General features: G+C 41.7%; 1 protein-coding gene across 1 annotated transcript in view; it reads left to right on the forward strand.

Moving 5' to 3' along the window:
- Positions 1-1,442: 1,442 nt before the first annotated feature.
- The window catches only part of LOC139718679 (plexin-A4-like), a 41,625-nt gene continuing 19,434 nt past the window's right edge, over positions 1,443-23,633 (forward strand). The window contains exons 1-6 of the mRNA XM_071630137.1: positions 1,443-1,550; positions 13,257-13,364; positions 16,422-16,532; positions 21,868-21,961; positions 22,625-22,794; positions 23,236-23,384. Of these exons, the coding sequence (XP_071486238.1) occupies positions 1,443-1,550; positions 13,257-13,364; positions 16,422-16,532; positions 21,868-21,961; positions 22,625-22,794; positions 23,236-23,384 (740 nt within the window). The remainder of the gene's footprint in view (positions 1,551-13,256; positions 13,365-16,421; positions 16,533-21,867; positions 21,962-22,624; positions 22,795-23,235; positions 23,385-23,633) is intronic.

A 23,633-nucleotide genomic window follows, 5' to 3' on the forward strand; every position in this document is an offset into this window, starting at 1 on the left:
TTTTTAAACCGTGCTATGCGCATCAGGTTGCAAAAATCAGTCCAAATTTTCTTTTTAACTCTCACAATGATTTGCTCTGTATGGCATGTGAGAATGGCTTGCAAAGAAACCAGAGATGTTTTAATCCCATAACGCAACTTGTCACACAAGGATCCACACACTCGGGTGCCCAAGGTCGCTCTCCAACCATGGTTCAAGCATGCGCAGTCTTGAGATTCTAGGTGCTTCATATGCAGCTGAGTGATTCTTTTAGGCATGTGTGAACGGTGGCAAATGAAATCATTTTTTGGCATTGCGATGCAAAAACTAATAACTTCTCCGTGTGAATACTAATAGTAATAACAATGATAATAATAAGGTCTTCTTTATCCAGGGCAGCCTCTTTGGTGTTCCCACTGTTCTACCAGAGGGCCCTGCCATTATCATTACCCTAGCATTGCCAGGTACCCATTTATACATAACCTGGGTAGAGAGGGACATTGTGGGTAAAAACTTCTTGTCCAAGGACGTCAGCACTTGGCGGGAATCGAATTCGGGTCCTCTGATCGGGAGTCGGGAGTCGCATCCACTATGCCACAGTGCCTCCAATGTGGATAAAGAGTAGAGGATGAACGAAATCTAGAAAGACAACAGAGGAGGAGGAGGAGGACAAAGAATAGAAGAAGAAAACGATAGAAGAAAAAGAAAAGAAGATGAGGATGACTGAAGATGATTTGGGTGATCTTCCAGAGGTCCCAGTCGTTGATATATTACCTACATGTACCCCCCGTATTGCCAGCTTTACATCTTCACACTTGAGCTTATTGACAGGATAATTGACATGTTAACAAATTGTTCACATACTTCAAAACAATGATGATCTTGCTCTTTATGTGGCCAATTATCTAGGCTAACTTGTCAAGGAATTGACTTTGGCATTCTGGTTCAGGGCCCCCCTACCTCCCTCCCCCCCCCCAAAAAAAAAGCAACAACACAACAATAATAAACAAACAACTTAGGACATCATTTGAATAAGATAGACCACTTAGATATGACAACTCAACAGACCCACATAAAGGCAATGTTGCTGCTAAAGAGATTGATATGTTAGTGGTACATCCCCATTCATAGACAGATGGTTTGGTGAAGAAAGCATTCGAACAGATGTGTCGATCAATTGGGAGGAATCCAATTCGAAAAATTATATAACCTTAACCAAAGGACTCACTTGGTTTCAACTCTCTTAATTTTGCTGTCAGGGGTAAGAAAAGGGGAAAAAAAGATGAACCTAGTAAAAAGAGTACACTGTGCTCAGTTTTTGTTTATGTTCGTGTTTATCGTTCTTTCATTTTCTGCCGCCAGGATCCCAGCAAGTCAAGCTGGCGCTGCGTGCCTCCGAAACGGGCCTGGAGATCGCCGAAACCGAGTTTGTCTTCTACAAGTGCTCGGCGTTCTCGAGCTGCATGGAGTGCGTGGACAACCACTTCGACTGCGAGTGGTGCGTCTTCGACAACGTGTGCAAGAGCAGGACGGACTCGTGTGGCAGCAAGGAGATCGCAGGCAACAAAGTGGTGAGAGCAAGCTCAACAAATACTTCAGTGACTTCATTCTCTGTTCTTAGTCCTGTTTCTTGTCTTTGACCCACTCAGAACCAGCATCTTTGCATACTGTCGACAGTGTATTCAGCCTTTCTGCCCACGACAGTGAGAGACTTATATAAAACACCCTTGAAAATATGTTCTCCATGTCATCAAGATGCTGTGTATTCGCTGCGAGATGGTTTATGTCACAAACGGTACACTTTTTCGGGTAACCATAAATGTTGCACAGTAAAACGTTCAAGTACGAATCATTAACACAAGCACATATCCAAGATCCAATATTCAAGATGAGATTTTGAATTTGCATTCAGAGATATCCTTACAGGTGGCGTGGAGGCATGAAAACAGACATGAGATGTATTTCTCTTGGCTTTTTTTTTTTCCTCTCTCACGTCTCTCCCTCGATACCACTTCAGTATGCAGCTCGCTGCAAATTTAAGGCATTGTGTATCCAAAATAGAATCTTAGCGATACAATATGAAAGGGGGGAAAGAAGATGGATAGAATATCACAGGTTGGGGATGAAAATAAACTAATTGACGCATTCCCCACTCGTTTCAGACACGGAAAGAGAAGTCGCTTGGTAATTCGAATGGATTTCTCAGCTTGGATGACGGAATACCTGTGTATTTTGTACCTATAAAAGACCTGACTCCTGTCAATTTTTTTTCTCTCTCTGTGTCTGTCTGTCTGTCTGTTTGTTTGTTTGTCTGTCTGTCTGTCTGTCTTTCTCTCTCTCTCTCTCTCTTTTCATTTGAAGGGGTGGGGCATATTTTTTTTTCCAAAAGCAGCAACCCTTTGTCATTTTGGAATTACTTACGAATTCTTTGTGCAGTGACACTATCGTCATAACTCTGTATAGCCTTAACTTTTTCCTCCACTGAATATTTGAGGAAAAAACAAAATCTCCCCTTGATTTATGAGTTATTTCAGACTTGAGTATTGCAGACTAGGTATGTACCTTCATGTTAGTTCACCGAAAATTTAAAAAAAAAACAGAAGCTAGCTTACTTGCTGCATAATTTCCAGCCACTCCTATCACATTTGGCTTTCCTTCCGACAGCAAGGTGAAGTCCTTGGCTATAAAAGAAAAAATAAGAAAAGAAAGGTCTTTGGTCTGCTATCATGCTCAACATGCTGTAGGAGTCCTCGCGCTTGGCATGTAGTTCGTTTGTCTTGGCAGGAAGGAAATAATGAAGGAAGGGAATGATGAGATTTTTTTTGAAGTGATTGGCAGTGTTTTCTGTCAAAATGGGAAGTGGGTACTTAAGTTTGTTGTGTTTTCTTTCTTTTCTTTTTTGGGGGGGGGGGTTGGCAATGTTTTGGCTCTGTCGTAAGATTGCAGTTATGCGGCGGTAGCAGCGGTTTGCAGTGATGCTTTGAATCTTTTCCAGCACAGTAGCAGATGCTGGGCATTGGACGACGGCTGTTTTCACAAAGTCGATCATGATGTTTACCCCAGAATCTTTTGTCCGAGCTTCAGAAACTACTCAAAAGTATACTGGCATAGTCACTCAGTCCAGCAAAATACACCCACACAACACCTGTTTTGCAATCGCTTCACCGGGCTCCCTGTTTAATGATTGCATTGTTTTTAAAATTTTGTTGCTTGCTTTTCATTGTGTTCGTGGTTCTGCTTCCCATTACAATACCTCGCTAATTCAAAGTTACACTCCCACAAGATTATGTCGATCATCCGCTTCTGGTTCCCTTGTTGTCCTTAAAAGTCACTGAATCACGGGGGAAAAGATCATTTACTTTACTCATGCATGCCCCAAACTCTTAAATAGCCCTCCTGATGACATCAAAGTGTGTATGACATGCGACTCCTTCTAAAAACAGTGAAACACTTTTTTTGTTTTTGTCTTTAATTTTGCTCAGTGTTTATGTGCCTTGAGTACTCTACAGAGTGGATTTGGCACAATATAAGTTATATATATTTTTTATAATTATATGAAAGGATCACAAATATCACCTTACCTCACCCCCTTTTCCGCATACATGCATTCACACATGCAATATCACAAGGCATAGGAAGACCTTTTGTAACAGAGATTTACAAGTACAGAAGAAGGGAAAAAACATTATTTGAAATGGCGTGCATGCAACCACTGTTAATAAAAAGAAAAGTGCAAAATTTATTATTGATGGTAAATCTTTGAATCATGCTGACCAAAATGCTGCAATAGTATCCCATTATTAGAAATCATATCAATTTCTTCTACCATGTCTGTTCCATTGCAAACATCATTTGTAACTTTTTCTCACCGCATAAGAGAGTATGTGCAAATTTTATGGTATATTTCTTTGCTCTACACAAATCTTGTTACTCGTACTCATGTCATCCGAAGAACGAATCTGCATCCACAGTTCTGCTCTTGTAGATGCCGATCCCTGCCAATTTCCTTTCTTGCTCGGACTGGGAAATTCGGTGGCGGCAAAACATCGAGAAATGAGTGACAAACAACATCTTTGTTGATGTTGTCTGCTTGTTTTGTTGGCAGCCGCATCTTACTGTTAGGAGGCCGATGCTGTCAGAGTGAATGACAACTTTGCAGCGTTTTGGAAGCCGGATGGTTTGGGATTGGGGATATGAGTGTCTCTGAAATTGGGAATCCCGCAAACTTTATGGCAAGAGGAGCGAGTAGCTACATCAATATTGACACGTCCAAAGGAAGCGTAGAACATTCATGCAGACTTGTTTGTTGTTGTGTGGGTGGTTTATTTTTTTGTTTTGTTTGTTTGTTTGTTTGTTTGTTTGTTCATTGTTTTGGGGGTTTTTTTCGCATGCACTGCGTTGCAGAGGGAGTCTCACACATACCATTGTGTTACGGAGGGAAAGGTGTAGAAACAAATTATTCCGTCTTGTCGTTGGGGTTTGCAGAAACACATGGATGATATTACTGCATTATTTTGGTGAGGAATCATTTTTTCACATTCGCCGTGAATGGAATCTCAAATGCACTCGCAGAAGACATTCAGTTCCAGTGGGGAGAGTCTTCTTCCATTTACTAGTCTAGGTACATGTATAGGATGCATAATGGCGCATCCAATAACGCCACCACATTTTCAGTCACCATTTATATTTTTGCTGTATCATTGCTCATGTTATAATTTTTTGAAGTTAGTGTTTTTGTTGTTTTTTATGGGATATAGGAGAAGAGGGTTGGCAGGAAATTGTGTCCATTTCATTTTTTTTTCAAAAGCAAAATCCCAAGGAAGGTCATGGTGCTGAATGGAAAGGCAGTTTTCATTTACTTATCTTTTTTTCCCCACTTTCCTTGGTTTTTTTTTTTTTTTTACTCTCTCTCTCTTCTAAAAGATGCATTTTCAGAGAGATGAGAAGGAGGAGATAGTTGTTATCTGTCACCAGCTCACTCCCCCGATCTCAAGCCAACTATAGATCCATCAGTCAGACCCAATCAGAGTTATGTTTTTAATCAAAACAGCAGATGAAACAGTGGACAATAGCCCCGGGACACAGAATGGCGATATTTTTCCTTTATCCGTCCGCTGGTTACATCTTTTCCCATAACTCCCCCCTTCAACCCACACCCCCCCCCCCCCATTCTTCATTCCCTGATCTTACATCTCGCCACCCACCCCCCCCCCCCCCACACCAGCGAGCCAATCTCCCACTGGGGTCCTTTCGTGTCTGCGCTCGCTGTCTTCCGTTCGCTCTTTTGTGTCCAAATTGGACTGGCTCTGAATGATAACGTGACAGCAACGAGTCAAGGCTTTCCCCCCATAGACTCAACTCATGATTCATCCCCACACAATTAGCCATCGGGTTTATTTTAAAGGCCTGTCTCTTTTTCTTCTTCCTCTCTCTCTTTTCATCATATTAGTATGAATCGAAGTTTTGAGGGAAAGCGTATCGCATGTCGCATATTGTAGATACGGCACACCGAAAATAAACATATGTGCGATGTGATTCCGTCGTGACAGACAATGTCATTTACCGTATTGCGCGAAGGTGAAACTGCAAAGTCCGAGGGGAGGAAATTCTCCCCCTTTTGACATTTTCATAGACTTGCCTGAAGGAAGTTTTGACATGCATATCTCATATTCCCACGTGCATGTCTGTCAATTTTGCCGTAGTAATTGAAGAAAAATATTCCTCGATATTCTTGGAGGTGTAAATCTGCAGTTTTCGGGGGCATCCTGGGGTGTGATATCATTACTGGAGGGCATTGCTGTGGCTGATTGGTTCATTTGCTGCGCAACCAGTATTCATAATTCAAAATTTGGACGAGCAGTGAATGCATCGAAAGCAGGCCCGTCTTATCACAACACTTGGGCAATGGATGAAGTTACTCTTCACAATAAACACATGGGGTTCAACTTTCCATCACTATATTCTTTCTTTCCACCACCCTCCCCCCCCCCCCCTCCCCATCATTCACATGATGTCTACCCAAATATGATTTGGTATGAAGAATAAACACATGCAGTCCAATTTTGCATCATCCTAATATCATTTTTTTTCCCCCAATCATTTGATGTCTACTCAAAATGAGACATGAGCCAAAGATCACTTGCATAATTTCTATTCCCACACCATCTTGTGGCTTTGATGAGTTTGGTCATTAAAGTGCAGCAACTCATGTGCCAACCTTCTTCATACAGAATAGAAAGGCTGGGATGCATTAAGACCTGTAAACAGATAGAGTGCAATATATACATATCAGCAATGATATATTCCTGCCATGGTATATTAGAATTGTAGACATGTATTTCACATAAAAGTGGCTGCATTCTTAGACCACATGATATAGCGTTGGGAGTACACATATCTTTCAGTGCCTTTCTTTGTAAGCAACACCAAACCTTTGTGCTGTATGTTTTTTACATAGGACCAATGCCAATGAACTTTGTGTGTTTTATTGCAGACGAGAGTGTTTCTTCCTCTGCATATATTTCAGCATCTTATGAAGACCTTCATTTGTCTATGATAATGTGTTTATGAGCATCACAAAGTTTTGCACATTTACAGTAACAGTTTGCTATCTCAGTATCTAGATATTTCCATTCAGGAAGAAAGTCATCTGTAGGGAAGCTGACTGGACCTTTAAGATTAAATGCTTTTCCCGTGGTGTTGTTGCTGCGTCTCGCTCTAAATAGCCTGAGCCTGTTCAAGTGGATACATTATTAGCGGCTTCATCGTGACATTGACTGGTTGGGGGGTGGGGGGGGGGGGGGGGGGGGGGGGGGGGTGTTCAATGTGCTAGCAAACTATAGTACTCTGTGTCATAATTATTCTTAGTCATGTCATGGCAGTATCCCTGGTTGTCAAACTCCATTAGAGTTTAACAACCAGGAATGATAATTTTAGGGGCTGGAAAGTTTGTGGGGCTCTTTTTATCCATTCTCTTCCAGTGTACATGATTTCGCCCTGGTCCTAACTTCAGACACGCATTTCATCTGTCAATCCATTCATCTGTCTAGCAGTCTGTTCATACATCTTCCAATCCTACTCTAGCTGTTTTACTATCTATCTATCTATCTATCTATCTATCTGTCTATCTGTCTGTCTGTCAGTCATGTTATCAATATACGTGTAGCTGTCTATTTATAATTATGTCTATCAGTCAATCTTTTTACCTATTTCTCACTCAAGGGCTATTTGTTGTTCCCCCTTTGCCCATTTCCTTTCATTGTATGAGTAGAATCGTCTATACATTCTTATCCCACCATATATATATATTTTTTTTTGGGGGGGGGGGATGGGGGAAGTCTGTAGGTAGACTTACAAATCACTATAGGCAATGATAAAGATTGCAAACACTGTTCAGAAAGGTGGTGTGGACCGTCCAGAGCATCAAGGAAAATTCTGGGGGATTGCTGCCAAGTTCAGTTGGGGTCAGAGGTCGTTTGCCGATTACAAGGCAGCTGGCTGGAGTTACGTACTTTGACGTTCAATAACGCCAGAAAGTATTACTCAAAGCACACCCACCCACCCCGTCCCATGTGTACACACACAATATTGTGTTTTCCATGTCATATTGCTAAGATATGCTCATGATTCGAAATTGTAAATTACTATGTTTTGTGAAATTTCACTCTAATTGTAAGCTACATTGTACACAAATGTACAGTATGTATTTCTAATGCCACAGAAAAAGGGTTTGAGGTCATTTCTGTAATTTCTGTTAGTATAGATTATCCATGCAATATGCACAATGAAAAAAAAAGTCTGCATAATATGCCCATTAGGACTCAAAGTCATTCTTCCAAACTGATGCATGTCGACAAGATGTGATTCCAGCCATAATTAGAGGTGGCAGTGTTTAGATGGAGTGACCCTTAACGGAAGGGGAGGGGGGGAGGAGGGGTGTGGAAAATGTATAGTCGGGAACATCATTTCAACAGCTGAACATGAGTGGATTAGAAGGTAATTAGATTCAGGACAAACAGGATAAAAATGGCAGCACTGTGACATGATACAGCACCTTATTTGGAGAATTTTTTTTTTTTTTAAACTGAAGTTGGGGGGGGGGTCCTCTTCCGTCTGAAGGTTTATGTATGTATATTTGTTCTGTTGGGAGTCATGACTGAGCAACCTAAACCTGTATCTTTCCTATCCTTCCTCCCTTGTAACATCAAAGAGGAAGTGTGTCAGTCTGTCTGTGTAGAGATGACAATGGATTCTGCCATGCCTGTTTTTTAGAATTGGTGCGTATTCACGACGGTAGCATCATTTGTGGATCCCGCACGTCTGTTTCGTCATCAGGCAGCCAGGTTAACACCTTGTGTTGCTCGTCAAAAGTAACCAGAAACCCTGTGTGAAAAAGAGCATTATAAATTCCTTGGTGTCAGACGACTGGTAAGCCATTTGTCCCCTCTCCCCCTCTCCCCCCCCCCCCCCCGATCTCAACCTCCCAAAATGCTGTTTGCCCCGTCAAATTCATATCACATATTTCGTCGATGATGTCCCCCTCTTTTATCGCCGTCATTGTTCGCCACCACACCACACAACAAGGAGAGCGCCATCTGAAATTGGACGCTCGAAACGACGATGACATGAATATCCATTCTGGATTTCCTTACCGCAATGGCTCCCGGCACACTGGGTGAGGTAATTGGGACTAATCTCGGGGGAACCAGAGGACTTGTCATTGGTATGCCAACCGCGGACATCCCCCACTCCAGAAGCTGGCTTTTCCTTCATCCCCTCTTCTTCCTCCTCCTCCTCCTTCTTATTTTCCACCTCTTCCCTCTCTCCCTCTCTCTCTTTTCATCAATCACTCCCTACGTTCTCTCCATCCAGGCCCGTAGTAGTGACACGCTTTAATTGAATACCCCTGGAGGACGGAAAACATGATGCGGGGGTTAAGATGAACGACAAAATAAGAGGCAGAATTACCAAGATAAAACACCAGGATGGAGATTGGAGGAGGGTGGGGTTGGGGGGGGGGGGGTCGACTTGGGACAAGAACAACCCATCACTGTCCATTTACACACGAGGGTTTCCATGTTTGTGACGTTCTTACAGCTCTGAAAGTGTCGTGACTTGAAAGTCAAACTCAATGACTGCTTCCATCTTCTTTTCTCTCCCTCCCTATCTCTCCCACACACACTCTCTCTCTTTCTCTGTTGGTGATAGCTTGTTGAGTGTTGGCTACAGCCATGTCAGATGTAATCATATAATGCAGCCTAGTGGTGGCCCGAGGCCGTGCATGTATGGGTGGAGAAAAATGGATTTCCAAAAGAGGGAACGGAGAATTGGAAAGGGGGTGAACAAAAAAGAAAAAAAATGCTTTAACCCCCAAATGATACAGGTGGCAGAATGACTGATTCTTGCAGCACGCTCTGACGCGGCTTTGGTTTCAGACAGACAGCCCGTGTACCAAGGATAACAGTCGTGCCACATTAGCTTAATGCGTGTATCTGTCAAGATGCATCGTACGGGCTCAGTGAAAGAAACGGCAGGGAATATTTGATCATCCTTTCGTGGTAAACCCAGCCCTTCACTCCTTTTCCTCTCTCCTCAGCCTCCAAACGCGAACGTTTTGCTTCAAAAAGTCTCGATTACTCTTCGCAAATATCATCTTCTACATACACTGGGAAGGCATCCTGTCACAGTAAACTCTTGTGCCTTCAGCCTTTGTATTAAATTCCTACAAGAACTTAGTATTGATTTCCCCAACCTCAATGCACACCTCTTTACATTCTGCAAGATACACTCATTAATCAATTTCAGACGTGCCAGTCACTAGGGGGGTTGAAGATTCCTTGCGTACATATATGCATTTGGTTTGCGGAGTTTTCTCTAAACAATCGTTTCTTTGCCTCAACTTCTTAGAAGTCTATGGTGTCTTTCACAAGTAAAATCCTGCGCATCACATTTAAATGATAAGCTGATCAAAATGGTAAGGAGTGTTTTACGAACATGCTTTCCAGTCACAAACGCTGAATGCGTTTATCTTAAAAATATATATATTTGAGGCAGAATCATGATCATAAATGCATTTGAGGCATTGTAGGCATCGGATTAATGCAACCATGTGTTCAAACACGTTTTAAAATGCCATTCAAAGGGCGTTTTGAAACGTTTTTGAGACCACGATTGCTTTTCTGCAAGTAGATAAACGCAATGCTGTTTTGAAACATGTAACTCCGAGCTGCCAAGGTCAACTTCCAGTATACTTTACATGCCGTCAGTTACAAAAAAAGCATGCGCCTCAGTTGACTTCTACTTCCCGGGTCGAACGGCGCAAAGCAGCTTCACAGTGGCAACACTAGAATTGCCTGTTACATGATGTTTAGATAAACATGGCACCCCGAGAATCGTGTTTCAAACCATGTTCGTTAGTGTTGTATATTGGATTATCGTGACGTAACGCGTCTGTTTTATGTTGTGACGCATTAGGCTTTGTGAATGTTACCATGAGTTACTATGTTGCACAAAATTGTTATGCGTGACATTGAGTTGTTAGCAAGCTAAGGTGCAACAATTAAAAGTAACATTAGCTTAGTTTGAAAGAAAAGAAAGGAGAGTTGAAGGAGAACCAGCTTGGTGACAAGACCATAATAACCTGTCTGAAATACAGAAGGGATGGATTTAGCTGCAATTAAATGACCGCATCCATCAAAGAGACTGTGTGCGTGTGTAATATGTGTAGCGTGACTCCCTTATAATCAGCTTACAACATTAGCACCATTTAAAATGCGTTTTGAAATGTGATTCTCTCTCTCTCGATAGATAAACACAGCCTCTGTTATGATAACTAGATGGTTAAAGGGGAATTTACCCCATATGTATATCAGTATGATATTGGTTTGGTTAATGGTATTCAGGGAGGAAAGAGAATTCTAGACCCTGTTTTCTTTTCTGTGTGTATAGCATTTGAGCTTTTTTTAAAGTCATGATTTGTACACAAGCTATCCACAACTGCATATCATCTTCAGAAACGATTTGAAGGAAACTTTGGAGAAACGGCCGTTTGGGACTCTGGTGTCTTTCGCACGGTGATTCATCACATGGGTGCTATTAATTTTCCAACAGTCATTGCATTACAACACAAAGAAATGCTTTGGGGAAAATTAAGTACCTGAAGACATGTGTGTCTTGCAGTCCTGACTTGCGGGCGCAACTTCTTAAAAATGCAATACATCACACTGTGGAAAATCTCTCTCCAGAGATTTAGAAAGTTTCGCGATTTGCACCGTTCTGAGTCATTTTTTTGTCACCCCCAAGTAATGAGCAGTCCACATGAGTGAAATCACTGAACCGCCCTGCTCGTTGGAATTGCAGAGGCGCATTTCTCATGAAACACGGACATTGTTTCAACAACCAATTACTAGCCTCCGTCATATCCCCTCATTTGTTCACGCATCATTCGCTGAAAAAACTCTTTTTCATTGAAAAAAAAAACACCTGAGAAAAAAAAAAAGTTGAGTCATGGTAGTCATTACCTTCACCCTCCAGAGAGAGAGAAAAAAAAAATCACCGAAAATACATGCTTGTTCTCCACGCTATAGTGCCTATGCTGTGGCTGCTGGTTCGGTTCCGTGGGGAGAAAAAGAGACCAAATTTAGCATGCCACCGATCAGGGAAAGTATTTGGCAGGAAAGTGTAAATCAATTGTTGCCATATGGCTGACCCGATGACAGTTAATCAGACAAAACCACACTACACTGCTTTGTTTGGGAGGAAACGGAGAAAGTAGAGGGGTGAAGATACCAAACCCCCCTCCCCTCCCCTGCCCCCCATCGCCAGAGCTTCTTCGCTAAACGTGCATAAACTTATCTAATTGGATGTTCCCATGGAAATTGTCTATTTGTGGAATACTTTTTGGCCCATCTCTGCCGCAATTATTCCAGGCAGGAAGTGGTGGACGGTGACAGAAGTCTGTTTGAAAGGAAATGAGTAATGAAAAGACACTGCAAGCCCATTTTTTCTTAGCTGTCTTTTCTTAAAGTGGTGAAGCATTTGTATTTATCATTTTCATTGCCATGGTACATCTTGTACTTTGGTAAATCTTCAGGTATCTACAAAGTGTACTTAAGCCTTGAAATCTATTAAATAATGAATGTGTTCTCTTGTGATTATCATGTCTTTATCACAACAATAGAAGAAATGTAAAAAAAAAAAAAACCTCTTTCTTCTAACACCACCCATTGCCCTTTCCTGGGCATGTGATACAGTACATGTGGGTGGTATACACAATGTTGAGTAAGATTACCGCATTCTGTTAGCCAAGCAACAGTGGATTTCACGATGATGTCTTCTTTTTGTGGATTTTGATTACTACCCAATAATGCTGATATTATATAACAAAATAAAAAGATGCCTAGAAGTGAAAGTGTCACTGTTATAAAGGCAGAATGCGATAGATCATTCAGTTTTTGCATTTCAGTCAGAACAATGTATCGTGCTGTTTTTAATGTAAGAAATCTTTGAAGATAGTAATGTTGTGGCTATTGAGAGTAGCTGTGAAATCTGACTGTAGTACCACACTAATGATGTATCCTCCAAAGTGTATCAGTATAATCATTATCCCTGAGGTGACGAGAGCTCATGTCTCAATTGGCATATATTCAAAAACCTCCTGACTCAATTTTGATGTAAAAGAATAGTGACTTGAGTTTTGAAACATTACAATAATTAATGTAATCCAAACCAATGTTTCTGCATCATTTGACATCAACAGTGATGCTGTTTGTGAAGATGTTCTGAAAATGAAAAAAAATAACGTACCCCGAAATGATTTTTGAAATACGAGGCCTTGGTCACACCCAGGAACAAAACTATATTTATGTCATACTCATTTGATACCGTATCAAATAATCATTTACTATGTAACTAGCTATTATTACCTTGTAATTATTGTGATACATATAATCTAAAGAGAAATGAAGCATACAGCAGCTGCGCTGTGACACCACTTATCATTGGTAAGAATGCTATACAAATGTAATTATTGAATTGTATCTACACAACTTGAATAGCGTTGTGACACAACTTTAAGTTGGTAGGAATGCATTACACCTGTAATTATTGTATTGTAACAACTTAGCATTGTGACTAGACACAACTTTAAGTCAGCAAGAATGCTATACAAATGGAATTATTGTATTGTATTGTAAGAAAAAGATAGGATCTATAGCTTTTTGACGATCTATTTTATCATATCTAATGATTATCTCACTCTGTTTTTTGTCTTTCCACAGACAAACCCAGATACGTGCCCACGGATCTACAACGACACGGAGGTTCTCATCCCAGTCGGGGTGGAGCGAAGCTACACCATCAAGGCTGCGAATCTACCCGGTGGAGGGGTGAGTCGAAACCGTTTTTTTCTCGGCAAACTTGATGTCATTGCAGCCCCGAGGATATTATTCCTCTGATTATTATATCAGGGATGCCACAAAATAGGTCAATTGCCAGAATGGTGGCGAATAAAAAGAACCGAGGCAGTTAGAGTCGAAGCCCCCCAAAATGTGTTGTTGCATTATTGATCGATGTTATCATATTGGGATTGCCTTGCTCCAGAGGAACTAGTGAAACGGGAAAGAAATGAGAGAAAATCTACAATTCAGAATGAATGTTTCGTGCCGTAATTTTCTGCAAGCGAGGTTCATTATGACATCCACTTACAGTGTACACAAGGCTAAAACGAAAATGTTTATTTGCAAGTCAGTGTGATGGGTGAGGGGGTAGTTGTGTGTGTGTGTATGTGTAATGTTATCATTTTGATACATTTTTAAAGCACAACTCGGTGGTGGATTATGAATAGGGGGATATATAATGTGAGGATTTAACCACATGTGCAGCATTTGTGCCCTTTCAAATTTACACCGTTAAGGACTGCTTGGGGCTGCTCTCTAAAATTTATAGTGTGAATGGAACAAGTATGTATCACATGTCTCCATGTTGCTGTGAAATATCACATACATTGGTACTGAAACATTCTGAGTTCTTCATTATTGTGTCTGTTGTGCTCAATTATTGATCATCAAAAATCAGCCAGGTTAACCTGTTCCATACTGAATTCTGAAACCCCTGTAGACTTGATGCGCAAGCCACCAGGTTCCCGTATGGAACGGGTTAAAACGAAGCTTATAAGCTTTCAGTTAAAGTCTGGGTTCACTAAATTTCAAGTCCTGCACGATGATTTTTCTTCTTTTTTTTTTTGGGGGGGGGGGGTATTCTTGATAAATTTTCTTGCACAGTCAAGTAAATGTAGACATCATGTGACAATTGTTTGTACATTTTGAGGTTTGGACAAAAGTTACCATGGCACTTCAGAGCCAAATTGTCTAAAGTCATCCGAAACGTCATCTTCCCCAATGAAAAAAAAAAATATGGATGTTCTTCATGAAGTAAAATTTCAGTATAGCAACAGCATTTATGCTTTCATTGTTGCTTGGAGCTATAAAAAAAAAACGAAATCGTCCCGATTCCACTGCAAAGAAAGGAGATGCCTCGTGAAAAAGGTGGACACACGTGCATCAATTTCCCATTTCCTCTGACAAGTAGTCGAGGGCGCTGGGCACGCGGTATTGATGACTTCCTCGAACGGTGGATTGGCCTTCGGTGGAAGGAAAACCTGGTGGATGGAGAAAAAAAAAATACTCTCTGGCTAGCATCATTGAGGGTGCCATTATGCCAGCTTGAATTAACGTTTCAATCCATCAGTCTAAAGCGTGATGACTTTAGTCCTCCCACTTTAGATGACGCCTTTAAAAAAGACAACAACAACTCCAGAAAATGCACATAAGATATTTCCATGCGGTCTTCTCATTGATCTTTGACCGATTTAGCTAAAAGTTCCTCACTGACTTTGCTGTTCTGTGGGGGTAGATCAAGACGGTCCGTTTTGACAGTTTATCAGCCATGGAAATATTTCAGTTTAGAAATTTCTGCATAGGAGGCTAAGGAATGGACAGGAGGAACCAGCTGCAGGACATCATAACCTCAAAACCTCACTGAGGTCTTTAGCAGAGACAGATTTCAAGTAAAAACCTAAAGCAAAATTAAGACTTTAAATGTTAGTTGAGCTGTTGGACATGATGTAGCTCAGTGTAGATAGTACCGTATAGAATCTCAGTCGCGAGGCCCCTGGCCTGAGTCTGCTTACGGCAGTGGTTGTGCCCCAAGGCATGGCACTTAATGTTCATTACCTATTACTTCGAAGGGGACATAAAGCTGTTCTCTGTGTCCCGGTAGCTTCATCATACACTACATGCTTCCTTCCCCATAGTGGCCACATAAAATAAATCCAAACAAATGACACAAACAAGCACGTCGACATTCAATCGTGGACTTAAATGTTCCTTTAAAGGTGTATTATCTGTATAGATGAAGTTTTGTTCAGTTTTCTGGGGGGTTGAACTTGAGAGCTTTTACCCCAAGCGCCTAATGAGTTGAACATCTCAAATATTTTTTAGGTATGGCCATGATACATGAAGCAATCAGTGGGTCAGGCGATGTTGGGTGATTGCAATGTTGTGCACAGTTTACCACCCTTCATTAATTGACGATCTCAGTCGCCAAAGCTGGCACCCCGCATAATGTTTTAACCATCAGGGGCACTCGAGCGTCTGATCGGCCCCGTGCAGCCCTTTTCGAGAGAGGGCAAATGTTCAGGGTTCGCTGGCAGACCGTGTGGGATGGTGTGAGAACACGAGTCTAAATATTCCATACCGGCTAGTGGGGCCATCAGTGAGAGATTGCTGTAGTTCTGTGTTCTGGGCCCTGTTTTATGAAGAGTTAAAATTGATTATATAGTCAATTTCAACTTTAAGTCTATGGCAGCCTGTGTGTTAAGGAAATTTAAAATTGATTTTATCTTTTGATAAAACGGGGCCCAGGAGTTTTGGCCACACCCTTGGAAGATGCATTCTCTTTGATATCTCTTTCACACTTCCTTTCTCTTCCCTCTAGGTCTCTCCTTCTGTATCTGTTTCATTTCCTCATACTCATCCATTTGTCCTGCTTGTCTTTTCATATTTTCTACCCCTTTTTTTCCTTTTGCTCCTTTTTCTCCCTTAGTTCTCTTTTTCCTGTAGTGCAAAATGATGGTGCTCCTAAATCGTAGTCCAGCAACCATATCTGTGCAAGAGATTTGTGCTCTACTCACAACACTCAAAACCTGCTTTCAAATCAAGTTCTTGCCAGCTCACACCATTCGAAATATATGGGACTTCAGAGAAGTGTAGTATTCGCCCATTCTGAGCAGGAATTGGATGGAGAGGGTTTTCAGTTTGTTTGTTTGGTTGTTTGTCTTTTCAGGATATGTCATTTGAAAAATAATGCTGGGATTGGAGCAATCTTGTCTAACAGCCTCTTTCTTTTTTTCTCTCTCTCTCTCTCTCTGATCACTCTGTCCTCAGGAACAAACGACCGAAATATCCTACAAGTGTGTGTTGGACTATGAAGGCCGCGAGATGTCTGTACCAGCCGTACGGGTCAGCGACTCAGTATTACAGTGCCAGCCAGCCATCGTAAGTTTCCAATCTGAAATTTGTGCATCATCGCTCCTTGTTTTGACGCCTACTTGTAACCATGGCCCGTTGTCAACAGGGTTTTGATATTTCACCCCCTCCAATTAAAGTTTGAAGGGGGTTGGTCAGTCAGACAGTCTGTTGCAAATGTTGTGGATCAAACTACTTCTCCAGTTTTAAAGCGATTCAAGAGAAAATTTGCACTCATGCTGAGCTCAGTGTAAAGTTGTGCAAGACACAGTTGTCCATAGTAGCGGAAAGTGCATTTCCATGGCAATAGCACATTATGACCCCCCAAATGAGGTCAAAGACTTGTAGATCATACTACGCCGGTTTTCAGGAATTCACAAGAAAATTGGTACTTGTGGAAAGTGCGATGTGAAGTTGTGCAAAACACATCTTTTAAGAGGTAGTGCATTGCCATGGTAAAAGTGCATTCTGGCCTCTATATCACGAAAAGTCTTTGAAGATTCAAGTTCTTCCTCAGTTGGTAAACAATTCACAAGATATTTGGTACTTGTGGGAGTGTGATGTAAAGTTGTGCAAGATTCAAGAGTAGCTGAAAGTATGTTGCCGTGGTAACAGCACATCACTTACTGTTCATTATTCTCAGCGGTATACTAGTACAGAAGTGTTTGGTACGGGTAGTAATCACCTTCAGTGAATATTTCTAGTGTTGAAAGATGAGAATAGATATCATGAGACCAAAAAAAAATGATCGTCACTTCATGTGGCTATTAAAATTTCTCTGCTTCAAGTTTTCTAGTAATGATGATATTAATAATGTTGATGTGAAAATATCCTCCAGTCCAAATATTTTCAATTGTGCATTATCATGACTATCATCAGCATGCAGATTATGACTGTAAAACCTGCTAAAAGATATGTGTTTTCAGTAGCATATTCAAAGTTTCAGCATAATAAATTGTCTTATATTATGTGAGGTATTACTCCAAAGAATTAGCACGGAAAATATCTCGAAAGAAAATGGTCCAAGTATGAATTTTGTAATGTTGCGTAGTTGCTATATGTGTAACTGACCTTCTGATCTCCTGCATCAGCCAAAAAGGTTGATATCCAGCAGAAATCATTGTGCTCATTGCAGAATGTTGTTAGCGCACTTCCCTGCGCATGGCAGAATGTTGTTAACCCTATGCACACTCCCACAGCTTAGCGATAATCTGCCATGCGCAGGCAAGCTTGTTAACGACAATCTGCCATGCGCACGACAAAATGTAAGGATTGTCATCCGCAGAGGTTTAGCAGTGCAAGTTTTGTTCTTGTGTTGAAAGCAATTGAGCAGGTACTTGGATGATGGTAATTACAAGACTTTGTGTAACTTGAAGACTTCAGAGAAGAGCTGCTACGGGAAAAGTTTATTGCCATCTACTTTCTTGTCTGTACTTGTTTTTTTTTTTTTGTGAGGGAAGGAGGGGATGGGAGGTGTCAAAATAGCATCAAGAGATGCAAGACCCGACATGGATGTGTCGGCACTTGATTCTTCTGGCTATGTTCTAATGTCCCCGGTCTAAAACAATGTCGCTAAGGAGCTATTTACAGCGGGGTTAACGGATGGCTATTGACCATGAAATATGTATCCCCTATCCATCTCCGTAATGGCCTTCATGCATACTGCATGAGACTTGTAGAACAGCCACCAAGCCCTGCCCTTGATCACCACCACACTATCTCTCTCTCTCTCTCCCTCTCCCTATCTCTTCTCTCTCTCTCCCTATCTATCTCTCTTTCTTGTATCTCTCAATATCTCTCAATATTCATCTCTTTAATAGGCTTTCCCACATTGTCTTCGCCATGATAGATGGGAAACATTTGTTCATATTTTTGCCTCTTTGTGCTTATATTGTATATTTACATTTTACAGTCACGCTTGCTGAAGTCGATCTGGCATAAGTCAAATAATCGCCCAAGTCGAAGCTATTTCTTCAGTCAAAATAGATTCAGCTTGGGCGAGGTTGACTGTATGTACACATGTACATGCATATCTTCCGATGAATGATATTGAAAAAATTATATGTCATGTTCATTTACTGGGAAAGTGTGTGCATATACATACATACATGTATATCTAGCCCACACTTATGAATTGTATTAATCCTTCCTGGAGTTTCATGTATTCCTCCTTTTTTTTTTTTTTTTGGTCATTCTACTTTCTGCATTTAATAATAATGATGATTATGATTATAACAATAATCATAATAATGATAATAATAATAGATAACACTTACTGTAAAACATGATATATTCGCGGCATGAATTTTCCGCGAATTGGAACCGGCAGCCTTTTTCGTGGCATGAAATTTTCGCGAAGTGCCACTGGCGTTCAATGCATAATAGTGTAAACAAGGACTTTCGCGTGCATTTTAATTTTGCGAATCTTGGCGCTCGCGAAATTCGCGAAATTAAAGTGCACGCGAAAATTCCTCGTTTTACAGTATGTAGTGCTTAATACTGACGTTTCTGAGTGCATTAATATGGAAAAATATTACATTAAAATACAGCATAATGTACATTGTATAACAACAACAAAAATTAGAATGAGTAAATAAGTTTTGAGCAATGATTTAAACTTATCTACACTTTCAGCATTTCGAAGATTCTTCCCATTAAGTTTTGCCCCCCCCCCCCCCCCCCGCTTTTTTTTTTTTTGTCTGGGTTTGAATATTTTTTTATACCACCACAAATTGGAGTATTGAAGATCAAGAGCCTCAATCCAGAAGTCTGCAATGTATTGTATTCTGATCTAACAAATGCAAACAGAAAAACTGACCAGAAATGAATATTATTCATCAGTGGAAAATTGAGTAAAGAAAATGGGATTCCATCCATTTCCTTTGCTCAATTTTCCACTAATAAATATCATTCTGATCTAGACAAGTTAACAACTGCGATAGCCATTCTCCAGGGACTTTGTGCAACATCTAGAATCAGCGGTGTGCAATTAAAGGCTTTGTGCGTTCATAAATCGTCCGTCTTACACAGCGTGTGTATGTCGCGCTGTAAAGCTCAATTTTTCGCATATGAGACTATGGAAGAGAGCCATGCATGTTTACAGCAGTTTTCTCCCCTTTTTTGGTACATTTCTCAAATTTCCCCTCCTCATTCCAAGTTTGCATGCATGTATAAGACATGTGGGAGAAGACTGGATGATAGATGATATATTCCAATTTTGAAGCCGGAATATATCTCTCTCTCTCTTTCTTTCGTTCTTCTTTTGCTTAGAGTAGTACTTTTCATTCTTTTTCTTCTCCTCAACTGGGCCACTTTCTCTACCTCTGCCGGTGTTCTTGAATGTCCATATAAAGTGTCTCTGCTTCTCACCTCTTGTCCTGGGGATCAGATCCCTGCTCCCATTAGATGTACTCATCAATTTTCCCCCATTTTCCTAACACCATTTTTTCGAGGTTAATCCCGCCACAGATACAGAGTTTTCAACCTGCACCTTATATTCCCAGGGCATGATGTTCACACCTTTATGGACAGCAGTGCTTCATATGGAATCTGTCACCCTAATTTTTTTTCCTCTTTCCATACTTTTGTTTCTTCTTTCTTTATCTGTTTTGTGTTTGTGTGTGTGTGTGTGTGTGTGTGTGTGAGAGAGAGTGGTGTGTGTGTCTTACTCAAGTGTTTGTATCTATTGCTCCTATCTCTTCAAACATCTATTCCTTCAACCCCCCCCCCCCCTCCCCTTCACATGCCCCGACCCCATCAAAGACAAGGAGCATTCGCAGTCAGTGAGAGTGCGATAGGCCAACCACTGATTGTCACATGACTGTGAATTGAACATAAAATGTCTCCTTTTTTTTTGCCAAGATTTTTAGTGCGTAAACACCTGCCTTTGTCTGGTTTCATGTTTTTTTCTCTCTCGCTGGTTTGTATTACTCACCAAAGGTATTTGGATGCAGGTCTTTTAGATTCCGGTTGACCAGAATTGATTTCCCAAAGTGAGATTTATTTGACAACTCCAGTGTGACTTTCTCTTTACGATGTTTAAAGAACCATCCATCCTCTACTCGGCCAACAGAAATCCTTCTTCCACCCCTTCATGAAATCAACCTGTATCATTCGAACGTTTGCCACATCCAATCCAGGCTGCACCATGAATCTAATCTAGTCATCCCTTGCGAGTCTTATTCATCCACCTACCCCCCCCCCCTCTATTATTTGGGCAGCCCTCCTCCCTTGCAGGCACTAATGACCCCCTCCTCCACCCCCTTTTTCTTATTAACGCTCCGTGAGGAAGTCGCATTGCATCACCTGCCGGTTAAACTCCAGCAGACTGGCAAGTCCTCCGCCCTAAACACATTACCACAAGAGCTAATTGACTTTCCCCAGGGTTTTCTCTCTCTCTCTCCTCCTCGAGAAATCTCAAAGTCCACAAAAGATTTAATTATCCCCTTCCCCCACCCACACCCTGGTCTTGAATAGACTTCTCGCGTGTCCGAGGACACATAAAATGAATACCGTGTCCCTTTCTTGTACATTCAAGCAATGGAGGGAGTGGTCTCAGCAGAAGATGTTTTGGGGGGGTTTTGGGGGGGGGGGTTTTTTTTTTGGTTGTTTTTTTTTTTTGGGGGGGGGGGGGGGGGGGTTCCATTGTATTCTTGATATTGTCCAAGAGTGTTTTTGCTCCAGAAGCCTCATCTGTTGAAGGACAGAAGAGGCCGTCTCAGCAATCAGCTATGCGTGCTTCATCTCCATTTATGCATCTCAAGTTCCGTGTCCTCCTCCTCCTCCTCTTCCTCCTCCTCCTCCTCCTCCTCCTCCTCTTCCTCCTCTTCCCCCTCCCCACCCCTTCCTCTTCTCCTTACCCCCCCCCCCTTCCCCCATTAACTTTCTTTACGTTCTGTTCTTATGAACTCATTCCTTCTTTCTCTGCCTTCTGATTATGTTTCATTTCTCTCATGGGAAATTTGTGCGTTTGTTTTGAAGATTCCATTCTATCTCCCTCTCTCTCACTCTCAATGTACACACATTCTTAAGTTAATGCATTTTTTTCCAACACATCTCACCATCTTATCTCTCTCTCTCTCTCTCTCTCTCTCTCTCTCTGCCCTCTATTCTAACTGTCCTGCATGTGAAGTCAAGCAACTTGAGGCTCTTATGCTTGATGCTTTTATCTCCCCTCCCTAAAAGCTGCAATTTCTCAACTTTCAGCTCTGCTTGTGGTCCAGGATGTTCCTCCTTTTAACTTGGCTTTCCATGTTTTGATTTGTTATAGAGCTTCCTTTAACTCCCACACATCTGGTATTGTTGTTCCTGAAGCTAACCTGCAGAATCTCACCGATGTTCTTGTGTATTTGTGTGTTTCTTCCAGTACAATTACGAGACAGATGCGGACGTTCTCCCGGTGGTGCTCAGCGTCCAGTGGAACAACAACTTCAAGATTGACAATCCATCGGGCTTTACAGGTAGATACGTCTTTCTGATTTGCATTTTTTCTAATATTTGATTTGCTTTTGTCTTTCACAAAGAAGTGGCTCATGCATTACTTAGTAGGTGAATACCTGGAAATGAAAAGTTGTACAGAAGCATTTCAATTTTGGTAAAATTCAGTCAAACTCGAAGACATCAAGATTGGATGAGATTTGGCCTGTCGGTCTTATTTTTTTCGGGGGGGGGGGGGGCAAGTTGTAGATATTTACCTTGAGTTATGAATGTAAGCTTTTGATAGAACATTCAAACAGGAGGGTTTCTCACCTAATGTTATTACACTTTGGATCTTTACATTCATTAATTCTGACATTTCACAAGTTTAGCAATCACAATAAAAGATTGTGCTATGTTTGCTGCGAAAGGAAGACAAGCTTTTAGTGTATGAGCAGTGATGAAGATCAGATGTAGAATGGGATGTTGAACTGTCCAATGTGTTCTGAAGGCAGCATTCCATCACAGCAATGTTTCATATTGCATTTTCCGGGGGGGGGAGGGGGGGTGGGGGAGACCCTTGATAATGATGGAAAAAATGTGTGGTTCCTTTGAGGTCTTGTGTTCCTCACAAGTTTTCCACCCCCGTGGATGCCTAACTGACAGCTATCGATTGCTTGCCTTTCAAACTCGCCCCGCTTTGACAGTGAACCTCTTCAAGTGCAACGTGAACCGCCCCAACTGCGGCGTGTGCATCAGTGCGGACACCAAGTACGAGTGCGGCTGGTGCGAAAGCACCCAGCAGTGCTCCATCGACGACAGGTGCTCGGACTGGTACTCCTCGGGGGATCTCTGTCCCACCCCGAGCATCATCAGCGTGAGTGCATCACCTAAAATTCCTGACCGCTTTAGGAATGAAGTTTAGAACCCTTTTAAAGCCAGGCTAGAAGTAGAAAATGTGTTGACTGTCCATCTTTGTTCCTGTGAGCTGTTTGGGAAAAAAAAAAACTCTCATCATTTTGAAGGAGTGACCATTTATTATGGGTTGTGAAGGCCACAGTACTGCACTCTGTTCCAGAAATGATATATTGGATGGTAACTGGTCATTGTAATAAACTTATATCCCCTAAAGATAATCAATAATGCCACCACGCTAAGAAGATGGCTTGTTATAGCTTGGTACAGGTTCAAAATTGAAGTGATTTCATTTAAGTTCAGCTGTATCTTCAGTTTTGCAGTAAAAAGAGATCATTGCTGTTGTCATGGCGATTTGTTTGGCAGGGGTGTGTAACCATCTCTTTCTGTTCATTTCGGGTAGTTTTCCCCCAGGGCTGGTCCCGTGGAGGGCAGGACCAACTTGACCATCCAGGGAATCAACTTGGGTCAGTCTACTGCCAACATCCACAATGTGACCGTGGCCGGACATCACTGCGAGATGTTCCCCGAGAGATACGTCACTGCCACAGAGTGAGTGGGGGACACGCCCTTGTTGGGGGGGGGGGGGGGGGGGGGGGGTGGGGATCACATACATCTTCTACACTTGTTTCCTTGGCAACTGAACTGCCACCTCTGGTTCCCAACTTCTCCCCCTGCCCCCTTTCTTTCTTTTACTCAGCCACTTTCTACCCCCATACCTCCCATATTTCTACCCAAATGTCCCCCTTTCTGGAACCAAGTAACCTCTGCCCTCAACTACCATCCCTCCTTCTCAGTATC

This window comes from Diadema antillarum, unplaced genomic scaffold, assembly GCF_040938485.1.
Source record: "Diadema antillarum isolate AM-2024a unplaced genomic scaffold, OU_Dant_1.0 scf00000098, whole genome shotgun sequence".
NCBI classification, from domain to species: domain Eukaryota; kingdom Metazoa; phylum Echinodermata; class Echinoidea; order Diadematoida; family Diadematidae; genus Diadema; species Diadema antillarum.